Genomic DNA, 21,505 nt, shown 5'->3' on the forward strand with positions numbered 1-21,505 from the left:
CCTGAAGAAGTGTCGCTACAAAACGTTTTCATATGGCAATAAAGTGCGGACGTCATATATAATGGGGACAGTGTGTACTGGTCTCGCGTTAATATTTGTAGAAAACTAAAACATGGTTTTAGAGAACAAAAATGTAATAAGCAAGGTTTGAATACTCGCTACTTGTATCCGCACAGCCTAAAATACACATGAATCTTGTGCCTGCATCGAAGTCGTCAATGTTTATTTTCTTTTTGCGTGAGACCTTGTTTTGTACTGGTAGCAATGATGGAACAGCCTCCTTATTTCTATAAATATTGTTCACGGCAGAGCTACAGACACCTTAAATAAGAACAAAAAATATATTAAGCTTAATCGAAACCAACTAATCAATACAGGAGAACCGCACTATAAACCGTCAGTACCGGACATGTCAACAACCGATTTCGGAACATTATCATCGAAATGCTGTGAAATCCTTCATCCTTTTTTGTTGTAATTCATTTTTCACATTAAGTATAATTATTTTCACTTTTTCAATATTATTTTGGGCATATTTGCGATGAAACCGTTAGGAAATTTAAAATCTTTTCTTCTTGTTTATATCACTGACATTCGATGGCTTTCGATGACGGGTGTCAAATAGTAATCCTTGCCAGTAAAAGAAATTAGTTCTGCTGAAAATCCGCAACGTGGCGAGGGTCAAATAAAAACTTGTCAGGCTATACCTACTTATAAAAATACAAGCAAATCTCGTCCTTATGGCAGCGATGAAGTGGTTTCTGACTAGACTTTGACACAAATAATTGAAAATGAGACAGTTATTTGTAATAATTTCGACCGTATACTAAGTTTATAGATTTTGTTAATTATTTTATACTTTTAGAGCATAATAAAGCAATATTATTTTGATTAAGGACTGTCGTTTTACTTCAAGCTTCCATACGTTATATACTGTAAAAGGTAGCAGTCGAAATTTCTTATCCTCTATATCCAGATTTCGCAGAGTTGCAGAGAGAGAGAGAGAGAGAGAGAGAGAGAAAGAGAGAGATGCAGTTTTATTTTAAAAATATAGATAATTATTATCGATTGACACGTGAATTTTTTGTAAACACGGTTTTATCAGTTATATTTTTTTCTAAAAAAAAACTATTTTTTCGTAAACAATACATTTATTACTCAAGTAATCAACAGAGTATACTTGCGTATATAGGGTAATTGGGCTAGTCTCCGTCCACTTTAGTTTTCGTTACGTAATAACTAACTACATAACATTAAAAAAAAACTATAATCATGAAATACTTATGAAATAAAACTATATAAACGGGTTATATCGCGTATAACTGATATTTTAACTAGATTTATTTTTAAATGACGTTCCATTGACATTACACTAAATTAATAATAAACAATTATTTAAATTATTCCTATACATTAGTCGTCTCCCAACAGCACATCTTCGATGTCCAAGTCCTCCGCTTTCCGTTTCTTGGGGCGCGGTCGCTTGCCTTGCATCACTTCTAACTTCATTTTCTTTGATTGCTTCTTCTTTTCTTTTAGTTGAAGCTTCCTCTTCGCCGCTTTTTCGGGGTTGTTGACTTTTTCTTGTAATAACACCTGAAAGGGTAAGTTTGTTAATAGTATTTTATACAATCGTGATATAATACAAAACTTTTCAGTCGAGTACCATGTTTAGGTCACGAAGCTTGCTGAGTGGCCTAATAGTACGGTACGAGAGTGAAAAGCTTAATTATATCACTATTGTATACAATACTGTTTCTATGAGTCATCATCTTCATCATCAATGGACGAAAAATATCATCATTCAAGTTAAAATTAATGTTAATAGCGTCGTTCACCGTTGTATCAACATCGAATTACCTGGCAACCAATTGTTTGTAATAACCGTCTCTGATTGGTCGATAACGCGATAGATAAAAAAAACGTGTTTCAGATGCAGAAAAATTTGCCAGGTATCGCAAATTAGTAAAGAACTTGTATGAAGTTCTATTTTTTAAATTATTACAGTTAACTAAAAGTGAACTGTAATGAAATATTACAGGTGACTAAGTGTCAAAGACTATCTAACACTGAAAAGTCAGCATTTATAGTTTAGTCGGTGGTGTCCTAATTGACAGATTAAAGTCGACAAGTAGAAAAAATGGGTTACAAAAACTACCTATGCCGTAGGGCCTAAACTTTAAAGTTTCGAGATCCCGCGTATCCGTCAAGAGTTGGATGAATATTGATTGATCAGTACCCTAACATAACGCCAGAGTTCTTAATTCAGAATTCAGGACAAATGGTCTAGCACAGCGTTTTTCAAACTGTAGGGCGCAATAATTATGTAAATTCTCAACACTTACCCCCTTATTCATAAACAAAGTTATCAAGTCGATGAAAATCGTTTGTCCCTTTCCGTATTGGTGTGATAGAAAGGGACAAAACGATTTTTATCGGCTTGTTAAGTTTAGTGAACGTTTATAAATAAGGGGTTAATGTCGATCAGTGATCAGTCTAGTTTCTACTGTTTTAAAGAGAACGTTCTCTGTAATGTGTTGGATGGATCTTACCAACACCCCATTTAACACATTGACATGTACAGTCAGCTGCAGAGAAAAGCAGACCCCCTGCCATACAAATTTGTATGCAAGGGGGTCTATATTTCTATGCAGCTGACTGTACCTGGACAAAAGTCTCATCTCCATATTTTAAGAACTCAAGAACTGATCCTCTACGGTCAGAGTAGGTACAGTCAACCAGTTGGAACCCTAGGCCACTGTAGAACTATGTCACAGTGACGTTATAAATCAGATTGTAAGAAATCTCTTACTGCTTGTCACTTTGACATGGCTGTAGAGTGGCCTAGGCTAGGGTTCCAAGCTTGGCTTGGTTGACTGTAATCGTTATTTACTAACCTTTTTCCTCTCAGCCCTCCTAATATTCAGCCTAGTCTGTGCCTCAGCCAACAACTTCCCATACTCGATGTCCCCTATCCTTCTCCTCAATTTCTTGCCGACCCGCGTGGCGAGTTGCTTGACGGGCGACGCTGGCGCCATCGGGTCACCGGTGGACATCTCGCGAACTAACGGCGGCAATAGGATGTCCACTATGGAGTTTATGTCGTGGGTTTCGAAGGAGCTGATTAGGTGGAGAAGCATGGTGAAGATTGAGATGCGCTGTAAGAAAAATTAAGAATAAGAGGTATAAGGTCAGCTAACTGTTAACCCATTATATCGGCCATAAATATATCGGATATAGTAAATATTAACACATTAAGCTATCCCGCTCTGAATAACAGCTAAACCTTACGGCTTTTTGTAATAAGATTTGCTGTGGCTCATTTGTGGGGGCATTGACAATTTTCATGAAAACAGAAAATGGCTTCATAAAATATCTATGGATGGATTGTAAATTCTTGAGCTTTTTACGATAACCGAAGATTTATTTTGTAAACATTAAAATTGATGTGCTGTTTTTAGAATTGACGCCCGCCTCCTTGTGCGTTAAATATGGGTAGTATGCTATCTAGTAGCGTTAGTCCGAAACATAAACTGTCTTAGGGTCACTTGCACCACCGGAAATGGAGGGTTAATCCACCATTTTAGAATTTCACAGTTGACAGCCCACTAACCTTGAGTTAAGCGGGTGGTGCAAGTAAGGGCCATTGTAATAAATGTTTAAGTTTACCTTCATAATCACCCGTAAATTATTTCAGGTAACTAAATAAACATCCAAACATTTTTGGCCAACTTTTAGAGACCCGAACCTGAATACTACTTATAATGAAATGTGTTTATTACCACTGCTCGGACAATGGCGATCAAATATATGAAAGAGGCGCGGTCCTACGCACACATTCTAAGCCCGTCTAGGTGAACGCGTACCATGCTTGTATGAGTGAGATATGTATAACAGAAGAATAGAATAGAATATAATTTTAACTATAAAACTCCCGTGAGACTCATACATATTTAAAAATATTTTAAGCGGGTTACTCACGTATTAAGTCGATATAGCGTTCGACATGTTTCGGTTCAATTTCGAGAACCTTTCTCAAGAGTAGCGACCCCGCCTTTACATGTCGAGAGCGCGACGCATACTACTACTCTTGAGAAAGGTTCTCGAAATTGAACCAAAACATGTCAAACGCTATATCGACTTAATACGTGAGTAACCCGCTTAAAATATTTTTCGTTCGTAAACACACAAAAGAGAAAAATATGTCAAATAGGAACACATAAAAACGAGAAGATAGGTTGACTGATCGCGTTTTTATAAGGCGGTAACTGAGGTAACCGAGAGCGGGTGGGCGGCACTCTCAGCGGGGAACGATAGTGGCTATACTGTACGATAGTACTCTTTATTATTGTGGTATTACTATTAGAAGACTTACAATGTTCATGGAACCAGGCGCTTTAGCGACCTCCACGTTGCAAGCCTTCCTCAGCTTGAACAGAATCCAGCGGATGTTAACCCTCCCTCCACCCTCCATGTCGTCTTCATCCTTTATTTTACTCGGCAGCTTGAAGCTGGGTAAAGCGTGGACTAGCTTCAGGATTTGGAATAGAACTGCTGTGACCTGTGGGTGAAATAAAATTTTGAAATCAGTTCATCATCATCATCATCATCATCATCATCATCATCCTTCTTGCGTTATCCCGGCATTTTCCACGGCTCATGGGGTCCGCTTTGAACACTAACCGAACGAGAACAAATGCAATTCTGTTCTAAAGGTTGAACACGCCAAAACTGAGGCATATAAATTCATTTGCTGCTTCGTTATAATTAAAGGTATAGAATTTTTTTTGATGCCAAATAAATCATAAAAAAGTATAGTTTTTAACACTTTCGCTACCAAGAACCCGACTGTCGGGTACACCGCTCGTAGAAGCGTAGCCGATTACATGGGTTTCCCCGTATGTAGCGAAAATGTCGTAGCGCCGCGTAGAGCCCGGTTTCGAAAGTGTTAAATATATCAGTTACTTTTGTGAAAGATTTATATATGTAGCGATATCGAACAGGCAACTGAAACAACGTGAACTTATTTTGCACGAAAACACAAAAAATCCAAAACTCAGCTACAGGGATGTGGGTAAAAGATTTAATTTTCCACAATCCACTGTTTGTTGCGTATTGAAAAGGTTTCGGGAACGCCTAACTTTAAAACGAAAGCCAGGAATTAGTGGGTTGCAGGGTATAAAGGATAAAAAAAGAAGGAACGCATCTTAAGGATATTTGCTTCAAATTGTATGATGTTACTTCGTGACGTGTCAAAAAAGTAAAGATGTCCCAATGTATGTTCAAAAAGTGAAAGGTAGAGCAGGGCTAAGAAGTTTTAAAGCACAAAACGGCACCAGATCGGAATATAAGACAGAAATCAGCAGCAGAAACTCGATTGAGAAACTATACGAAAATTTATTAACAAAATTTGACTGCGTTCTGATGGATGGTGAAACTTACATAAAATTCGATTTCTAAGAAATCCCTGGCCAAGAGTTTTATACTAGCAAAAGTAGCACAGAAGCTCCCAAAGACTGTCAAATAAAAAAAGATCTAAGTTTCCAAAAAAAATACCTACTTTGGCAGGCAATTAGCAGTTGCGGGAAAAGAAGCAGCTCTTTTGTCACTACCGGAACAATAAAGGGCAGCATCTATCAAAAAGAGTGCTTACAAAAGCGATTACTTCCGTTTGTTAAGAAATACCACTCCAGGCCTTTATTTTGGCCAGACCTTGCCAGGTGTTACTACGCGAAACCTGTCATGGAGTGGTACAAAGCAAATGGTGTAGCCGTGGTACCGAAATATAGCTATCCACTAAATTAAATTTAAAAGTGGAAAATGTCTGCCTTGGGTGAGACTTGAACTCACGGCCTCTGGATCGATACTCCAGTGCTCTGCCAACTGAGCCACCAAGACTTCAACCAAGCCAGCGAAATTTTCCACTACTAAGGTCAATGGGACCCGTAGCGACATCTACCGTAAGAGTGTTAAACTTCTTAAACGGCAACCGGAGTTCCAAGTCATATTGGAAATTCACCAGTTACGATGCGCTAACCATGCTAAATTTTTAACTTCTGATTAGCAGAAACGTCTGCAATCGATGCCGTTAGGCTTAGAATAAATTTAAAAGTGGAAAATGTCTGCCTTGGGTGAGACTTGAACTCACGGCCTCTGGATCGATACTCCAGCGCTCTGCCAACTGAGCCACCAAGACTTCAACCAAGCCAGCGAAATTTTCCACTACTAAGGTCAATGGGACCCGTAGCGACATCTACCGTAAGAGTGTTAAACTTCTTAAACGGCAACCGGAGTTCCAAGTCATATTGGAAATTCACCAGTTACGATGGGCTAACCATGCTAAATTTTTAACTTCTGATTAGCAGAAACGTCTGCGTCTGTAACGGCATCGATTGCAGACGTTTCTGCTAATCAGAAGTTAAAAATCCACTAAATTGCCTAGAACTCCGGCCTATCGAGGAATATTGGAGTATAATGAAAGGGTTTCTTAAAAAGAGAGGCGGGGAGGTTAATTCCGTGGAGGAGCGGCGAAAACTGTGGACCTGGCGACAAAGAGGTATCCTGACGTGATGGTGCAAACTCTTATGACTCTTATGAGTCGTGTTCGAAGAAAAGTACGATCGAGGGCTGATTCGTCGAGAAATCTTGACTAATTATTGTTTGCATTTAAAATACATTAAATTTGCTCATATTTAAATCAAATAATTGTACATAATGTGAATTTCATCAATTAGATAAATAATATGTATACTAGGTAGGAACTTGGAGGACAAGCTGTGACAATTCGTGTATTTGATATAATAAAAAAACAGACGAATTGAGAACTTCCTCCTCTTTTTGAAGTCGGTTAACAAGCAAATCTCGTCCTTACGGTAAAACCAACAAAATAAGACAAGACTTCGCAACAAATATGGAATTTAGCTTAATAGAAATTATATAAACGACTCAAATTACTTTAACAGTAGTAAATTAAGTATGTAGCATTGATGTACCTGTTCAGCCATCTCTTGCGAAACGCCAGCAGTGTACTGCGCACACAAGTCCAACACCAAGCTCCTCAACGCCTCCTCCGTATTATCAAAAATAAACCCTCTCTCACTTTCCACCTTCTTTCTAACTATCACATCCAACTCTTGCGGGTCGACTGATAACAAAATTTGATGTATAACTTTTGCCGCTCTTAATCTAACCCAGGAATGTGGATAAGCTAGTAACGCTTGGGACTGTTGAGCTATTTCATCATAATCGCTTATATATTTTTTGTTTTTCAAAGTAGACTCGCATTGTACAGTGATTTTATCGATTAGATTGAGCATCTGTATGAGACTGTGGTCTTTTTCTCTCTGTTTTTCCTCGTCCGTTTTATCTTCAGCGTGGTGTGTTTGTAGTTTGACGAAGCGGCCGGCGCCTATGTCGTTGGTCAGGAGGAGGAGCTTGCCGCTCACGAGGGGCAGGATGGCGGGGAGGCGGGTCTTGAAGCCCTCGCCTTCGACGTTCACGAAACGGATGCACAGTTGGGCTGCGAGCTCGAAGTGTACCGGCTGGAAGGAGAAATGTTTGAGTTAGAGCAATAGTACATTGTGCAACAAGGGGAGGAAGTTGAATATTACTAACGAGAGTAAGTTAAATCGCGACGGCTTGCCGGAGCGATTTGAAGACTCGAGTTAGTAATATTCATACTTCCCGAGTTACACACAATGTTTTTCATCACACTTGCATTATAAAAAATATGCAAAAAGGTAAAAAAGAGTTCAATACAGTACTAGAAATTTCTTAACTCCCTAGGGAGAACGATTTTTCTATAACTCGCGTTCCGCCTGCGTGCAATAGCACATTTAGCGTGCGAGTGTGATGAAAATAAAATAAAATGTATACCTGTATATCTAAGAGAAGAACCATTGCTATTTTGGACACTGACACACTGTCTCAAAGGCACCGAGTAAATGTTATTGTCTCACTAAGTACAGTTTGAAGATGATCCGATTAAAGGTTCTAAAACTTGTAAGTTTGAAATAACAAGATACCTGCGTATCCTCGAAGAACGTAGTAACCAAGTCAAATAGCTTATTTCTCTCCAATGCTTGGAACCGCTTGAGCATGACCTCTATACAGTTGGCGGCGGCGGCGCGGCAGTCGGGCGCGGCGTCGTTGAGCATAGTGGCTCCTAGAGAAAGGAGGAGGTAGTCACTTTGCTTGGTCAGTCAAGTTGAACATAGTAAAAACTTCAGGATAAACTCGTATTAATCTAAGGGAAGAGATAGGGGGGGGGGAAATACTACGCTTGGTCACAGAGGGGGAGGGGGGGGGGTCTAACTTTGTCACGTAACCTGTGAAATATTTGGTCAGCAGAGGAACGTTTATATAAGCTGGGGATGATGAAGGTGATGGGATGAAAATCATTGTTTCGGAAAAAAAGATGATGTACACTAAACAAATACTATTAAATTTGATATAGTCACACGAATATCTATTAATGCAAAAATTGATCTAAAAATAGCTGAAAACTACAGGGGTAGGGGAGGAAAACGCTTGGTCACGTATTAGCAAAAAACGGCACAAAAAAACTCGTAGATGTTGTGATTTTAGAATTGGGAAAAGGTATTAGAGTAGATATTTGTTAAGAGTCTGTAATAGATTTCTTCAAGTTTTATACTGCAAGTAGTTGGTCGATTACTTACTACTTGTAGCTTGGTAATCTTTAGAAACTTGAGATACGACTGCCTTTAGATCGTAGTTCAGCTGCACATGAGCTTACCAATTGTAGCTTCCTAATGATAATTTCCATGAATTACTTACTGGCGTTTGATATTTGCCAGTCGCTTTTCGGTGAAGGAAAACATCGTGAGGAAACCGGACTAATTCCAATAAGGCCTAGTTACCCTTCGGGTTGGAAGGTCAGATGGCAATCGCTTTCGTAAAACTACAGCCTACGCCAAATCTTGGGATTAGTTGTCAAAGCGGACCCCAGGCTCCCATGAGCCGTGGCAAATGCCGGGATAACGCAAGGAGGATGAGATGAGTAGGCAGTAGTTTTTACGAAAGCGACGGCCATCAGACCTTCCAACCCGAACTTAGGTAACTAGACCTTATTGGAATTAGTCCGGTTTCCTCACGATGTTTTGCTATGCTAGCTATGCTATGACAAAAAAAAACCATTTCTACTCTTCTTTGGCAAGCTGTAGTCGGTCGAGTACTTACCACTTGTAGCTTGCTGATGATCATCTCCAGGAACTTGAGGGAAGATTCCCTGCCGTGTTGCAGCTCGTAGTTTAGCTGAGACACGAAAAACTGGATGAACCGCTCGAGACGCTTTCCAGGTGAGTAGTTGGTTAGGTACATCACGAATATGGCTCGAGCTTCGTCTCTGCAAAGGAAAAGGAATCTTATCTTATTCATAGAAACTTAAGGCACACCTCGGACACTGGCGATCAAGAGGCGCGTTCCTAGCACACAGTCTAAGCTCGTGTAGGTGAACACGTACTATGCTTGTACAGTCAGCAGCAGAAGTTCCGTAGCGGGCAAGGTGTTCAAAATGAACTTGACACAATCTTATTTTTAAGACAATAAGAGCGTGTTAGGATCATTGTGAACACCTTGCCCGTTACGGAACTTCTGCTGCTGACTGTATGAATGAAATATGACAGGTCGACTGTTCCCGTTCTTGACAGGCGGTAACTGTGAGGTAACCGAGAGGGGGTGGGCGGCACTTTCAGCGGGGAGCGGGAGTGGCCATACTGAACGATAGTACTCTTTATTATACTGTGACCCAACGGTTGCCCTAAAAAGCATTGTTCGCCAAAATGTGCCTTAAGCGCAGTATTATAAAGAGTACTATCGTACTGTGAGGTCACAGTTACCGCCTGTCAAAAACGCGAACAGTCGACCTGTCATATTTCACTCATACAAGAATAGTACGCGTTCACCTACACGAGCTGATTGTGTGCTAGGGACGCGTCTCTTTCATATATTTGATCACCAGTGTCCGAGGTGTGACTGGATGGAAAAAAAACATCAGAATTAGTAGATATATGTATTTATCTAACGTCGTATGCGACCTACAAGGTTGTAAAGGTCACACATCACACTTTCACAATATCCTGACTGAGCCGTAAAGCTAAATCAAGAAACTTAAAAATACTAAATATACTCGTAACAGAATCAAATGTAAGAAGAGGTTCTTTGTATTCTATTTCTAATGTCTCAAATGGATTTATTAAGAGGGCTTTCGTGTGAAAAACATTGAAATCGCAACGGAGCGCTTGATCATACCGTGTGTGGTATCAAATTAAAGGGCTTTGCGAGTAGTTTACAAATATATATCACATTATACGACTTTTTCTACTTGGTCAAACAAAATATAAGAAAATGTCCAAAAGTGGTAATAATTGTACTGGTGAAGGCTCGTTTTCAAAAAATTGCCAAAAATAAATAATAGCAATTTATAATCACTAAGGCATATCAGCAATTTAAGTAAACGTTGAAGATTCATTAAATACAAATATTATTTCGGAGTGATGTAGATTTTCAAAGAAATTGTCACTTAATTTTAGGTAATTTCTGAAAAAAATTGATTTCGACTTAGCCTCGTTTACTCTTTTTTAAAACCTTATAATAAAAATGTAGTCTGAGAAGATTGTAGTACAGGGTATACGAATTATAAATTTACCAGTTTTAGTTATCAAAATTGTCCAAATTTTACAAATAAGATCGACTAATTCAGCTCTATGCGTAAATTTTTCTAAACGTGCTTTAGAGAAAAAATCATAATTAATTTAGTTACTTGATTTTCAAAAATCCAGTCTTATAAAAATCAAGATAATAAGATGCTCTAACTGAAATTTGAATTAAATAATTCTATTGGATAACGGAAAGTGTAGTATTTCACCGACTAAAACTACCAATTTTACATTATTTTGACGTTTTTTTTGAAAGCAGCCTTAAAGCATATGGTGGATGTAATCCAGCTATCAAATACGAGTAACTCTAAAATAGCCTGCAGTAGCGAGAAGGAGCTGGCTTGTTTCTCGTCGTTCTGGCAGTCTTCCTCGGCGTAGAATAACACCAGTTGGTGTAGTGAAAAATATTAGTTACCTTGATCTCGCCGACTCGCTCAAGATACATATCTTCGACACTTTCTCCATGACCTCATGCAGCTCGGTGGAGACGAGTTTGGCCTCTAAAATAGCCTTCAGTAGCGAGAAAGAACTGGCTTGTTTCTCGTCGTTCTGGCAGTCTTCCTCGGCGTAGAGTAACAGTGTTTTCAGTTGGTCAGCCTCCATGGTGTAGTATTTTACGTTGCGGATTAAGACTGTGATTGCCTGAAAAGTGAAGTAAGAATAGAAAGAAATGAACTTATTTTTTTTCATGAAATAGGCAGCAAACAAGCAGATATTTGACTCAAAATAGACCAAAATCTGGACATTTAACTTTGCGAACAATGCTTTAAGTTATAGAACAGTCAGAAATGTTTTATTGTGCGCTTTCGATACCAGGCCTCGTAGCCAAATGGAATTTCTCACGCGAAACGAAAAGCCGCGAAATGTAGTCTGGCTCTTTCGCGCCAATACGCGACAGCGATAGAGACAGATATCTACGAGCGTTTCGTGAGCATTTGTGCATTCGGCTACGCACGAAGTAAGATATAATCGCTGATTTGCGTTTATGGTTGTATGGAATTCTAAGGGCTTTGTTTATATCGGAGATATGTGAGGATGCGTAACGAGATAGGTATGTTCTGTTAAGAACCACAACAATATTCGTCGCTATGCTTCTTAGCATATCTGTGGTGGAAACCCAGTTCAAACGGACATTAAATGCAACTATATCAGAGTAAAATATTTTAATAACTTCGTGATTATTGTGTCCCAAAATATGCTTTTAGTGTTAGGTAGTTATTTGATTATTAAAATTGTATAAAACACTTACCTTGAATGCATTCCTAACTAAATGGTAATTATCATTCTGCTTGCTAATTTCAAACGTCGCATACTTATGTAAAATCAGGAATAGAGTCTTCACGATATCCTTCACCAATTCTTCGAGAGTCGGCGTGCTGACTCTTATAGTCCAAGGTCGCAATACACTTCAGGGCAACAGTAGTTACTTTGACGTGGTCACTCTTCAACGCATCTACTAGTAAAGGTATCAAAGGGTCTACGAACGCCCTGCATTCAACTCTTGTAACTTTCTCTCTCTTAAGAATCACGTATAGGATATTCAAACTGAATTCTACTAAGACATGAGCGTTAGCTTTTGCGGACACCTTTGACATGCTTCGCTTGCACTTCTTTATTTCTCTTAGGTATTTCTGGGATTATAAAACAGTCGGGTTTAGCTATAAGCATTTTTTCTTTCTGTTTCTGTGTTATTTCTCTCTTAGGTGCACCTAGTACGAATTCAGGTATGCTTTCTGACGCTATACCGTGTAAAAATATGAAGAGTGATTCAATGTCTATAAATTTATTTGTTACCAAACCACTAGTTATATGTGCTAGCGCTTCTTGCACTTTTGTAACTATCTTCTTCGATTGGTGTTTTTGTAGAACCTCTTTGAATGGTAGAAGCAAGTTGATAAGGCATGATTCTGTTATATTCTGAGATACTATCATCAAAGTCACATAACTCTTTTTACTAGGTTTAGCTTCCGGTGTTTTATAATGTAGTTTATCAACCTCTTTTTCTTCAGACAATGCTCCGAATAGATCATTAGTACAAACATCAAGGATGTAGTCTAAATTCTCGTTTAATTCTCCTGGTTTGAAGTCTGCTTTCAAAGCATCTAAGACGGAATGTATAGTGGCTACTAGTACGTGTACTTGGAAGCCTCTCGTCAGGAGTAGGGTGAGGTGTTCTAGTAAGATGCCTATGTAGGAAGTTCCGATGGTGATCATTATTTTCTTGACGATATCTCGAGCAGTGATTCGCACTTGTTTTAGCGGTGATTTCAAGAATGAACAGAGTTTTATGATGATACTGAAAATAAAAATTATTATTATTTATTATTATTCAAATAAGTTACACAGCATAACAGTAAAAACTAAGTCAATGTGAAACTAAAAATAAAAAAGAACAATACGTGTAGCACATATTAAAAAAATATCTTGCTTTAGTATTTCTTTTTATTGCAATTACGAAACTAGGCTTTCTGGTAAATATTTTGTAATAAGGAGGTAAACTTACAATTCATTAACTATCAATCAATTCATTTTATAACTGCCTGTGCCTCGCAGCATATCTTCCGCTTGCCTTTGAGACCTTATGAGACTCTTCATGCTTCATGACTCTGCATGCCAACAGAAGCAATACATTCGCCAATAGTAAAACACTTATCCAAGCAGATGATGTCGATCCAGTAAGTGCGATTGTAACTCGCAGTATATCTTCTGTCGCTCAAGGCCTACACGACGGCGATTCACCTTGTAAGACTCTTCATGTCGTCATCTTACCAACAGAAGTAGTACATTCTCCAAATAATACACTTACCCGGGTAGATGATGTCTCAGCACATCGCCAGGCAGCCGCTGCAGTAGTTTAACCAGAGCAAGAGCGATAGGTACTCGTAGCATGTCTTCTGCTTGTCGCTCTAAGCCCAAACGTCTGCGGTTTACTTTGTGGGACTCTTCGTGCTCTGTTAGCTTGCCGATGGCACTGAGTAAGAAAAAAACGATATTAGATAGACCTATTCCTATTTAGATACATGTTAGGTATACAAAAAAGATTTTAGGTGTTCTTAATTTCTGCTAAGAAACGCTGTAAAGGAAAACCTCGGTACGTTATTCAAGATATTAAACTAACAGTTTGATTGGATAGACTATACAAACATGGTATTATGGTTGGGAAATCGATCCATCACTTTTGGGACATAATGACTAAGTTTAAGGAAACTGTGCGGCTATATATAACTTTACAGACGAAATAAACCACAAGGCAGCATAGCTGGGCATTAACTCGTTAATCCGTTAATCGTTAATTAACGAAGTTAACATTTCGATTAACGGATTAACTTTAAAAGTTGTTAACGGATTCGTTAACTTCCGTTAAATTTATCCTAGTCCGTTAATCGTTAATCTAGCATGGCAGGCGCCAGCGGCGCAGCGAAAAACACGTTGTGAACGCTACTGAAAAAACCCGATGTCGATCGTTAAAAATACGAAGTTATATATAAGCCAGTATTGTTATCTTTGCTTCGCTTTTTACTAACGTTGACTCAGTGAATCCTAGGTTTTTACCATGGCGATTGTGTCAGGGCCGCTAATTGTAACGATAATTTGTGAGTGTACATGGAAAACGTCCCACTTTGTTGCTATAAAGAGTCAGTATATTCATATAAATATACAAGTAAACACTTAATGGTAACCAAAAAACGTCCCACGGGTTTTGTCAGGGATGTTTTGAGGCGTTGCTGTATGCTATAAAGCCACTTAGTCAGTATATTCATATAAATATACAAGTAAATCTCACCTTAATGGTAACCAAAAAGTGGGTCGATTAAACACACACATTTGTTGACATTCCGGGTTTTGACCTATTGACATCAGGGATGTTTTGAGAGGCGTTGCTGTACTGAACAGTATAACATAATACAATATAATGGATTATTGATGCAAGTAAAATTCAAGTTTTATCACGTGTTAACGGATTATCGATTAACTTTAACTTCCGTTAAATTTGACGAAATGTATCGCTTTAACGATTAACGAAGTTAACTTTTTTAGTAACGGATTAACGATTATCGAAGTTAACTATTTTATTAACGGTGCCCAGCTATGCAAGGCAGGGTAGATAAACTAGCTTAATAATTTAAACTTACCGATTAAGCTGTGGAAGCAACCCCGCTGACAACGACTTGATAATTCTCTTCGCCAGCGACGGAGGGACTTGCGTAACCCTCTCAAACGCCGGGACACTAGCTGTCTCCTTGCTCGCTGGTTCCTCGCTTTCTGCTTCATCGTCGGCCGCTTTCAATTCAGAATCTATATCTATTTGGGTTACTTCTAAATTCTCTATAGTTTTTTCAGCTTCATCATTTTCTTCGTTTTCTTCATCATCTTCCATTACTTCTTCTTGCTTTTCATTATTATTTGCTTTTTCACCATCACCTTTTACAGTCTTGTCATCTTTTCCTTTCTTATTCTTTGGTGGTCTATTATCAATATTAACCAGCAACGCTTTAGGCAACTCAATGTTTTTAGCTTTTGAGAAATCAAAGTGGAACGCATCTAGAATGCTAACGACTAATCGCGTCAATTGTTTCTGATGATCTGAAGCGTGACGCATTTTGTTCAAATACAACTTCAGTATGACTTCATAATGGTACCAGGGAAGCAATCTACAGCAAGTCGAAACTGTTTCTATACACGCGTCTATCAACGTGTTTTTATCCGTGTATTTGTCGTCGCAAATGTAAATCGTAGCCAAAGGCAAGATGAAATTAGTTAGCGTTCTTGGCGAAGGACATTTAGTCATTTTCTTGACGACTTTACAGAATTTCATTAGCGCTCTGACGCGCCTGTGCATTTGTAAATGGCACATGTTATCAAAGAAGTCTACTTCTCTGTCCTCGTTGTTGGTCAAATGAGCCAGATCTGAAAGAACGACGTCGGTACTTGGGCATTCCCTTGCTAATTCTCCAAGTAGGTTTATACTTTCATTCCTAAGTATTTCGTTCTTTGAGTCTCTAATACCATTTGAAATTAAAGACAAAACTGTATCACGTACTAAGAACTGTCCATCAGTGGCTGACCAATACTTCAGCAGTAATTTTGGAAGAATCTTCTTTAGACATAGAGCGGCTCCGTCACGCAACCCTATATCTTTTTCAGTCCGTATGAAATAGAAGCAATTGTTAACAATAAGTATCGCGAGATCTAAATCGATTTGGTTATCATCTAGCAACTGGTAAATTTTGTTGTATGCATCAAGCCTCCTATCGAAATCGGGCTGTTCGATCCATCGTTTGTTAAATGCATTCATTTCGGATATAACGTCACTAATTCGAGCGAGAATTTCTTTGTTTTTGGGAGCTGTTTCTGCTATTGAAGACAATAGTTTAAGTAGGAGTTTCCTGACGTCAATAAGGGTAATTTTGTTGAAAAGTACAGCAATATTCTTGATATATGTTTGAGGATTAGTGCTGTGCCCTAATAAGTTGATTATGGTATTGACGGCGTGCTCCATATTTTCTTCAGCCATATTCATGCATACTTTCTTAACAAGTATTGGCAGCAAAAGGTTCAGAAGTTCGTCACACAACTCTGGGGAAGCCACAAGCTCTGTGACCCGAGAGAGTATGAGCAAGTCTCTTTTGTTCATGGTGTTTGACTTAGCTGAGTTTGCGATGCGTCTTTTCATAACTTCTAGTACGCTTGGGATGTGTGGTATCAAAATTTTGCTGCCGAAATTCATCTCAACTGCCAATTCAGTAGTAACCTCTACTTCTGTTGTATTAAACGGCACTATAGCAGGTAAGTCCTTTTCCTCTTCATCTTCTGTCAAGGTCAAAAGCTTTTCAACCATATCTAGAATCATATTAACAACAACTGGACTAGTTTTTGGTGCCAGTAGAAGTTTGAATATCTCAGGGATTGCACTCAGTGAGGGATCGTGTTTTGGGCATGTCACAAGCAAAACGTAATATCTTGGGTTTTGGCACCACGTGTTCAATAGCTTCAAAAGTGCAGTGGGACTGTGGATACCTTCAATGTGTAACTTGGACATCAAAGGCCAGATCAGAGTTTCAAAGAAAACATTCAGCTCCTCTGAACTCCAAGCATACTTATCAAACTGGTCAAAAAGCTTTGTTAGTATGCCAATGGCTAATGTCCTTAAGTTTTTCATTACTTTATAATATCCAACATGAACTTTATCTCCATGAGCCAGGACAGCCCCCACTGTTGAACACACGGATATAAATATCTTCAATAAATCTGATAATAATTCATCCTTCAGGTATCCTCCGAAATATTCACGAACCACTTCAAACAAATTCAGAATGCTATGCAACTTTCCTGGAATAATAACAGACTTCAAGTCCAAAGTGGAGACAATGCTTTCATAAATTTCTTTGGGTTGCATTGTAATGTAATGTTTCACATGAGAGAATGCCATTTCAACGAACATTTTCAGCTCTTTCTCATTACATCCAGCAACATATCTCATGATTAGAGATCTTCTGGTTTGACCGCCTCCTTTCTTGTCTGTCGCCATTTTAGACGTCATTTTCCCGTAGAGAATTCTCAGGATGATCGGAATGACGTGTTCTCTATCATCCGCGTGAATGTTTTGAGCGTCTTCAGTGATTTTGAACAAAGTTAATTCGTCTTTAAACTTTTTGTCATCTACTAGATTGTACAAATTGCTTTTATAGGCAACTATGCTTTTGTTTTTATAGTTTATGACACAATCTAGAGCAAATTTCTGTAAACCTGCATTTTTGTGTTTCAAAAATTCCATGTAAAGTTCCCAAAACACTGGCTCTTTATGAAGTGCTCTTGGATTTTTAAACTGTGCTAAAACTTGCATAACATTGATGAGGGTTTTAAATGTTACTTTTCCCGAAACAGTTTCTTTGGCATCTTCAACAATATCTGTAATTTCTTCAACATTAGCGTCATTAACATTTTCTTCATTCGGTTTATTATCATCAATATCCATGGCATTATTTCTGCTTTCTACGTCAATTTTGAGGGCATTCGCTTTGTCAGGTCTCTTATATTCTTCTTCAATAAAGTTTAAAAATAATACTACAACATCTCTATTTCTTGCTTCACAAACCTGTATGCAATTGGTCATCACTTTCAATAGCAGATCTCTGTAATTATATACATCTGGTCTTTCTGAGATGTTATTGTGTTCTGCATAAAGTTCTTTCAACAGATCAAACTCACATTCAAATTCGTCATCAAACTTGAATTGTTTCAAATCTTTTTTTGCATTGTCAAAAGCGGTTTGAAGAATTTTGTGGAAAATCGGCCAAAACTCGTCAGTGGCAAGAGAATTTCCGTAGCTGGCAATGAATTCGGTGACTGGCTCCCATAATAATTTAAAGTTCATATAGAGTATCCCAAACATATAGTTCAAGGGAAACAGGTGGAAATCTGTATCTTTTATCAAAGCATACTGTGTAGTATTGAACACCATCTTTTGTAGTGTGTTTTGTTGGGCTCTGTATTCCTGGATGGAGGGAACAGTGGATTCCACAGAGTAACACATGCTGAATACTGATAATTTTTCAGTTGTGCCTCCTACTTGAGCAGTTTTGTTTAATGGTTCTGTGTTCTCAAATAGTTTGTAAATATGTGTTGTTAGCAGGCGAACCTAAAAAAAAACACATAGAGTAAAGTATGTATATTATCAAAATTCCCCTATATGTCCCATATGTACTGAAGTCAATGATTTACAGGGAGATCTATATTAGCTGCCAAATTCCAATCAGAAATTAAAGAATTAAATTAAAAAATTTAGTCTAATAGCCATTGAATCCTAGTATTTAATAGTAGGTCAAACCAACAGAGAACTAGGGCTACAGGTGAACAGAAAATAATTTCCTTTTTATATTTTTAATACATAAAAAACATATTAGCTAAAAAGAACTTACCACACGGAATGGAGAAGAGACATTTGCATTGAGATAAGAATCAATCAATGCCAATACAGGAGAGGACAGAATGTTATCTTGCTCACAGGCAGTCAAATACAAATCTGTCAAATGCAATGCTGCCAAATAATTAGGATCGGCAGCATATGGTAATATCACAGGCAACAAGGTATCTATGTCACAAATTTTCTTTAAGTTTTTACAGCTGGAAATGTGAATAGCACTTTCCATTGCGTTTGCAAGTATAAATAGGACTTTTCTGGCACTTTTGGATAGTTCTGTAGTGCTGCAATGGTATTTATTGCCAACTGTCTGGCTTTCAAGGTTATAACTCGTCAGTATTTCAACCAGTTTGCTTATAAGTTGATTCAATGCAGCCACACAACTATCAATTTCTATTTTCTCAATATGCGGCAGGCAAAACAGCATATTCATCAAGTTAAGTGGATTTTCAATGATATTGTTAATATCCTCATTGATTACACTTAAGAAGTGCTCCATAAACTTAGGCAGGTTTGGTCCAAAATCGAGAGGATATTTCACCCACTCAAAAAGTTTTATGCCATTCATGGACAATGGTGACTTCCTAAGACATATTTTACTGAGTGTGCACATTGCATCTTTGTCGAAATCAGATTGGGAGACATACTTCAAAAAGGGTGGCAGTATGTGCATGTCAAATTGGGTATAGTCAATCACATTTTGCACAAAATTTACAAGAATGTTTGGGTATGGCAATGGCAGTAGAACTTTGACTATGATCCCAGCATGCTCTTGTGATAAAGAGGCATTTGGGGAGAGGAGTAACAGAGCTCCTATTTGGGCACATACTTGAAGAATATTTTCATCTGATTGCTCACAGATAACTTTGATCAGGAGAAGAACAAATTGTGGTGGGTTTATTAAATATTTTCCTTTCTGGTGCTCTATTACTTGACCAGCAAGTCTCAGTATAAATTCAAGTCCTTGGTTATGCTCATCCTCTTTAAGCATCTCTTCTGTGTATTTAAGAATATTTGTCCAGAATATAGAGAATTCTTTATGATTGACTGTCTGCAAGCTGTCTTCAAATGTTTGTGTGAGGACCTTGAAGAGTATTTCCTGGTGTGGTCTGTGTTCTTTTAAGTGTTGTAACAGCAGTGGCAGGAAGGTTTCAACGCAGCTGTGGAACTTGCCAGGTACACCTTTAATGATTTCAAATATGAGGTGACCACACCCCGATATGGCCTGTAAAAGAGAATATAATGATTCAAAAACAAGGCAAATAAATGTTGAATTTCATAAAAAAACAGTAATTTGAGCACACCATCTAGTAGGGGGAGGTGCCTGAGGTCTCGTGCCTTCAACTTTGTGTAAATATTCTTCAGGCTACGTGAAATTAATGGAAAGTCTCAACAGAATGACATGATGTCACGATACTCAGCATTGAGGGAACGACTAAAGAAGAAGAATGAAACTAACCCAACTCAGAAATAATTATTTTCTTGTATTTTAATAGATTTATGTAGCATATCTCTAGAAACTATAAGTTTCAAATTGAAATAAACTGTAGCACATATTAAATATTTTCGTAACTACTTACATCATCATTTGTCTGCAAATAGTTCAATATAAGTTCAATAAACTTCTTCTTGTCTCTAATATCCCGGGCCACAAACGCAAAGCTCTCCGCTGCAAAATTATTTATATACTGTGGTTGTGATTCACTCAGCAATGGAATGATCCTCTTCAGCACTACTGCTATATCTTTCTTAAGATATGGTTTAAGGATCTTGAAAAGGAATGCAAGGCAGACCAGGGTCCATTCGAGCCTTTCGGCATCTTTTGTTTTTAATAGCTTTATTAAGATGTCCAGAAATCTTGGGAAGTATGGATAGAAGTCATCTCTTAGGTCTTTGGCAAGAGACACCAGAATTCTGAAATTTTAATGTGTTTATTAAAAAATTATTACATAAGGTCAATATGGGTAAGAGGGGCCCCTTTTGCTATACTCTGACCTATCCTGTTTTGACATATCCTTACTTTTATAGAATCCATTGAAGTGCAAAGCAATGAAACTAGAACAAACTTATAAAAATCATATATGTTGTTTTTTTTTAAATAGAACAATAGCACTTGTGTGTCTCGAAAATTGGACTCATGGTTATGCATCATTTACTATACATATCATTTTATTTGAGATACAAAGATATAAATAGTAATTTATCAACAAAGATGCAAATTATAAACTTTTACAGTCAGAAACAGTAGCAAACTTACTCCAGTAAAGGTTGTAGACACAATTGATCTTCTAAATTTAGATATTTTTCTAATATTTCCACAACATCATCTTTCCTATGGACCAACTGTGGTACAGTTATAATTCCAAAGACCTCTTTCTTGAACTTTTTGAAGTTTAGTGTTAAGTTTAGTCCATGCCATTTCCTTAAGGCGAGATGGAAGTGAGTCTCATTTTCTTCAGGTTGTTCAGTGTATGCGTGCTCTATGTGATAAAGGGCTGCATGTCGGATATCTATAGAGTTGATCCGTTCAGCGAAAGGGACAAACTGAAAACGTAAGCAAGGATTTTCATTAAGAAAAAGTTTCTCGACATAAAACTTGGTATAAAGAGCACTTATATCGTACATACCCGAAAGGTGTTGGTTGTTTTGTGTTTTACGGGTTTAATTTTCATTTTGATAGTGTCTCTATTGCCTATTTATTTCTTAAATAGACTTATTATTTCACGTAAATAAAACCACATGTCTCCGGCGCACACATTTGTTTGACGTTTCTAGTTGTCTTCTGTCAAGTGTCAAATTTTGACTTGACATACGACAACATTGTTTTCCTTTCTATTCGAAAATACGTTGTATCGACGCTCTGACTCCGACGTCTAATCAAATAACTCAAACATAATTATAAAACAAA

At 37.9% G+C, this 21,505-nt stretch overlaps 1 protein-coding gene across 1 annotated transcript; it reads right to left on the reverse strand.

The window, feature by feature from the left end:
* Window positions 1-1,137: 1,137 nt before the first annotated feature.
* Window positions 1,138-21,358, reverse strand: LOC125233242 (small subunit processome component 20 homolog). Its single transcript, XM_048139176.1, is given in 17 exon segments — window positions 1,138-1,596; window positions 2,898-3,158; window positions 4,376-4,561; window positions 6,993-7,541; window positions 8,025-8,187; window positions 9,066-9,079; window positions 9,202-9,364; window positions 11,092-11,318; window positions 11,926-12,070; window positions 12,072-12,265; window positions 12,267-12,972; window positions 13,483-13,647; window positions 14,810-18,315; window positions 18,596-19,822; window positions 20,178-20,511; window positions 20,855-21,141; window positions 21,225-21,358. Coding segments are annotated over 17 exon segments (8,355 nt in total). The 5' UTR covers window positions 21,270-21,358; the 3' UTR covers window positions 1,138-1,413.
* Between the last annotated feature and the right edge of the window lie 147 nt (window positions 21,359-21,505).

This window comes from Leguminivora glycinivorella, chromosome 14 (genome assembly GCF_023078275.1).
Source record: "Leguminivora glycinivorella isolate SPB_JAAS2020 chromosome 14, LegGlyc_1.1, whole genome shotgun sequence".
In the NCBI taxonomy this organism is placed as follows: Eukaryota; Metazoa; Arthropoda; class Insecta; order Lepidoptera; family Tortricidae; genus Leguminivora; species Leguminivora glycinivorella.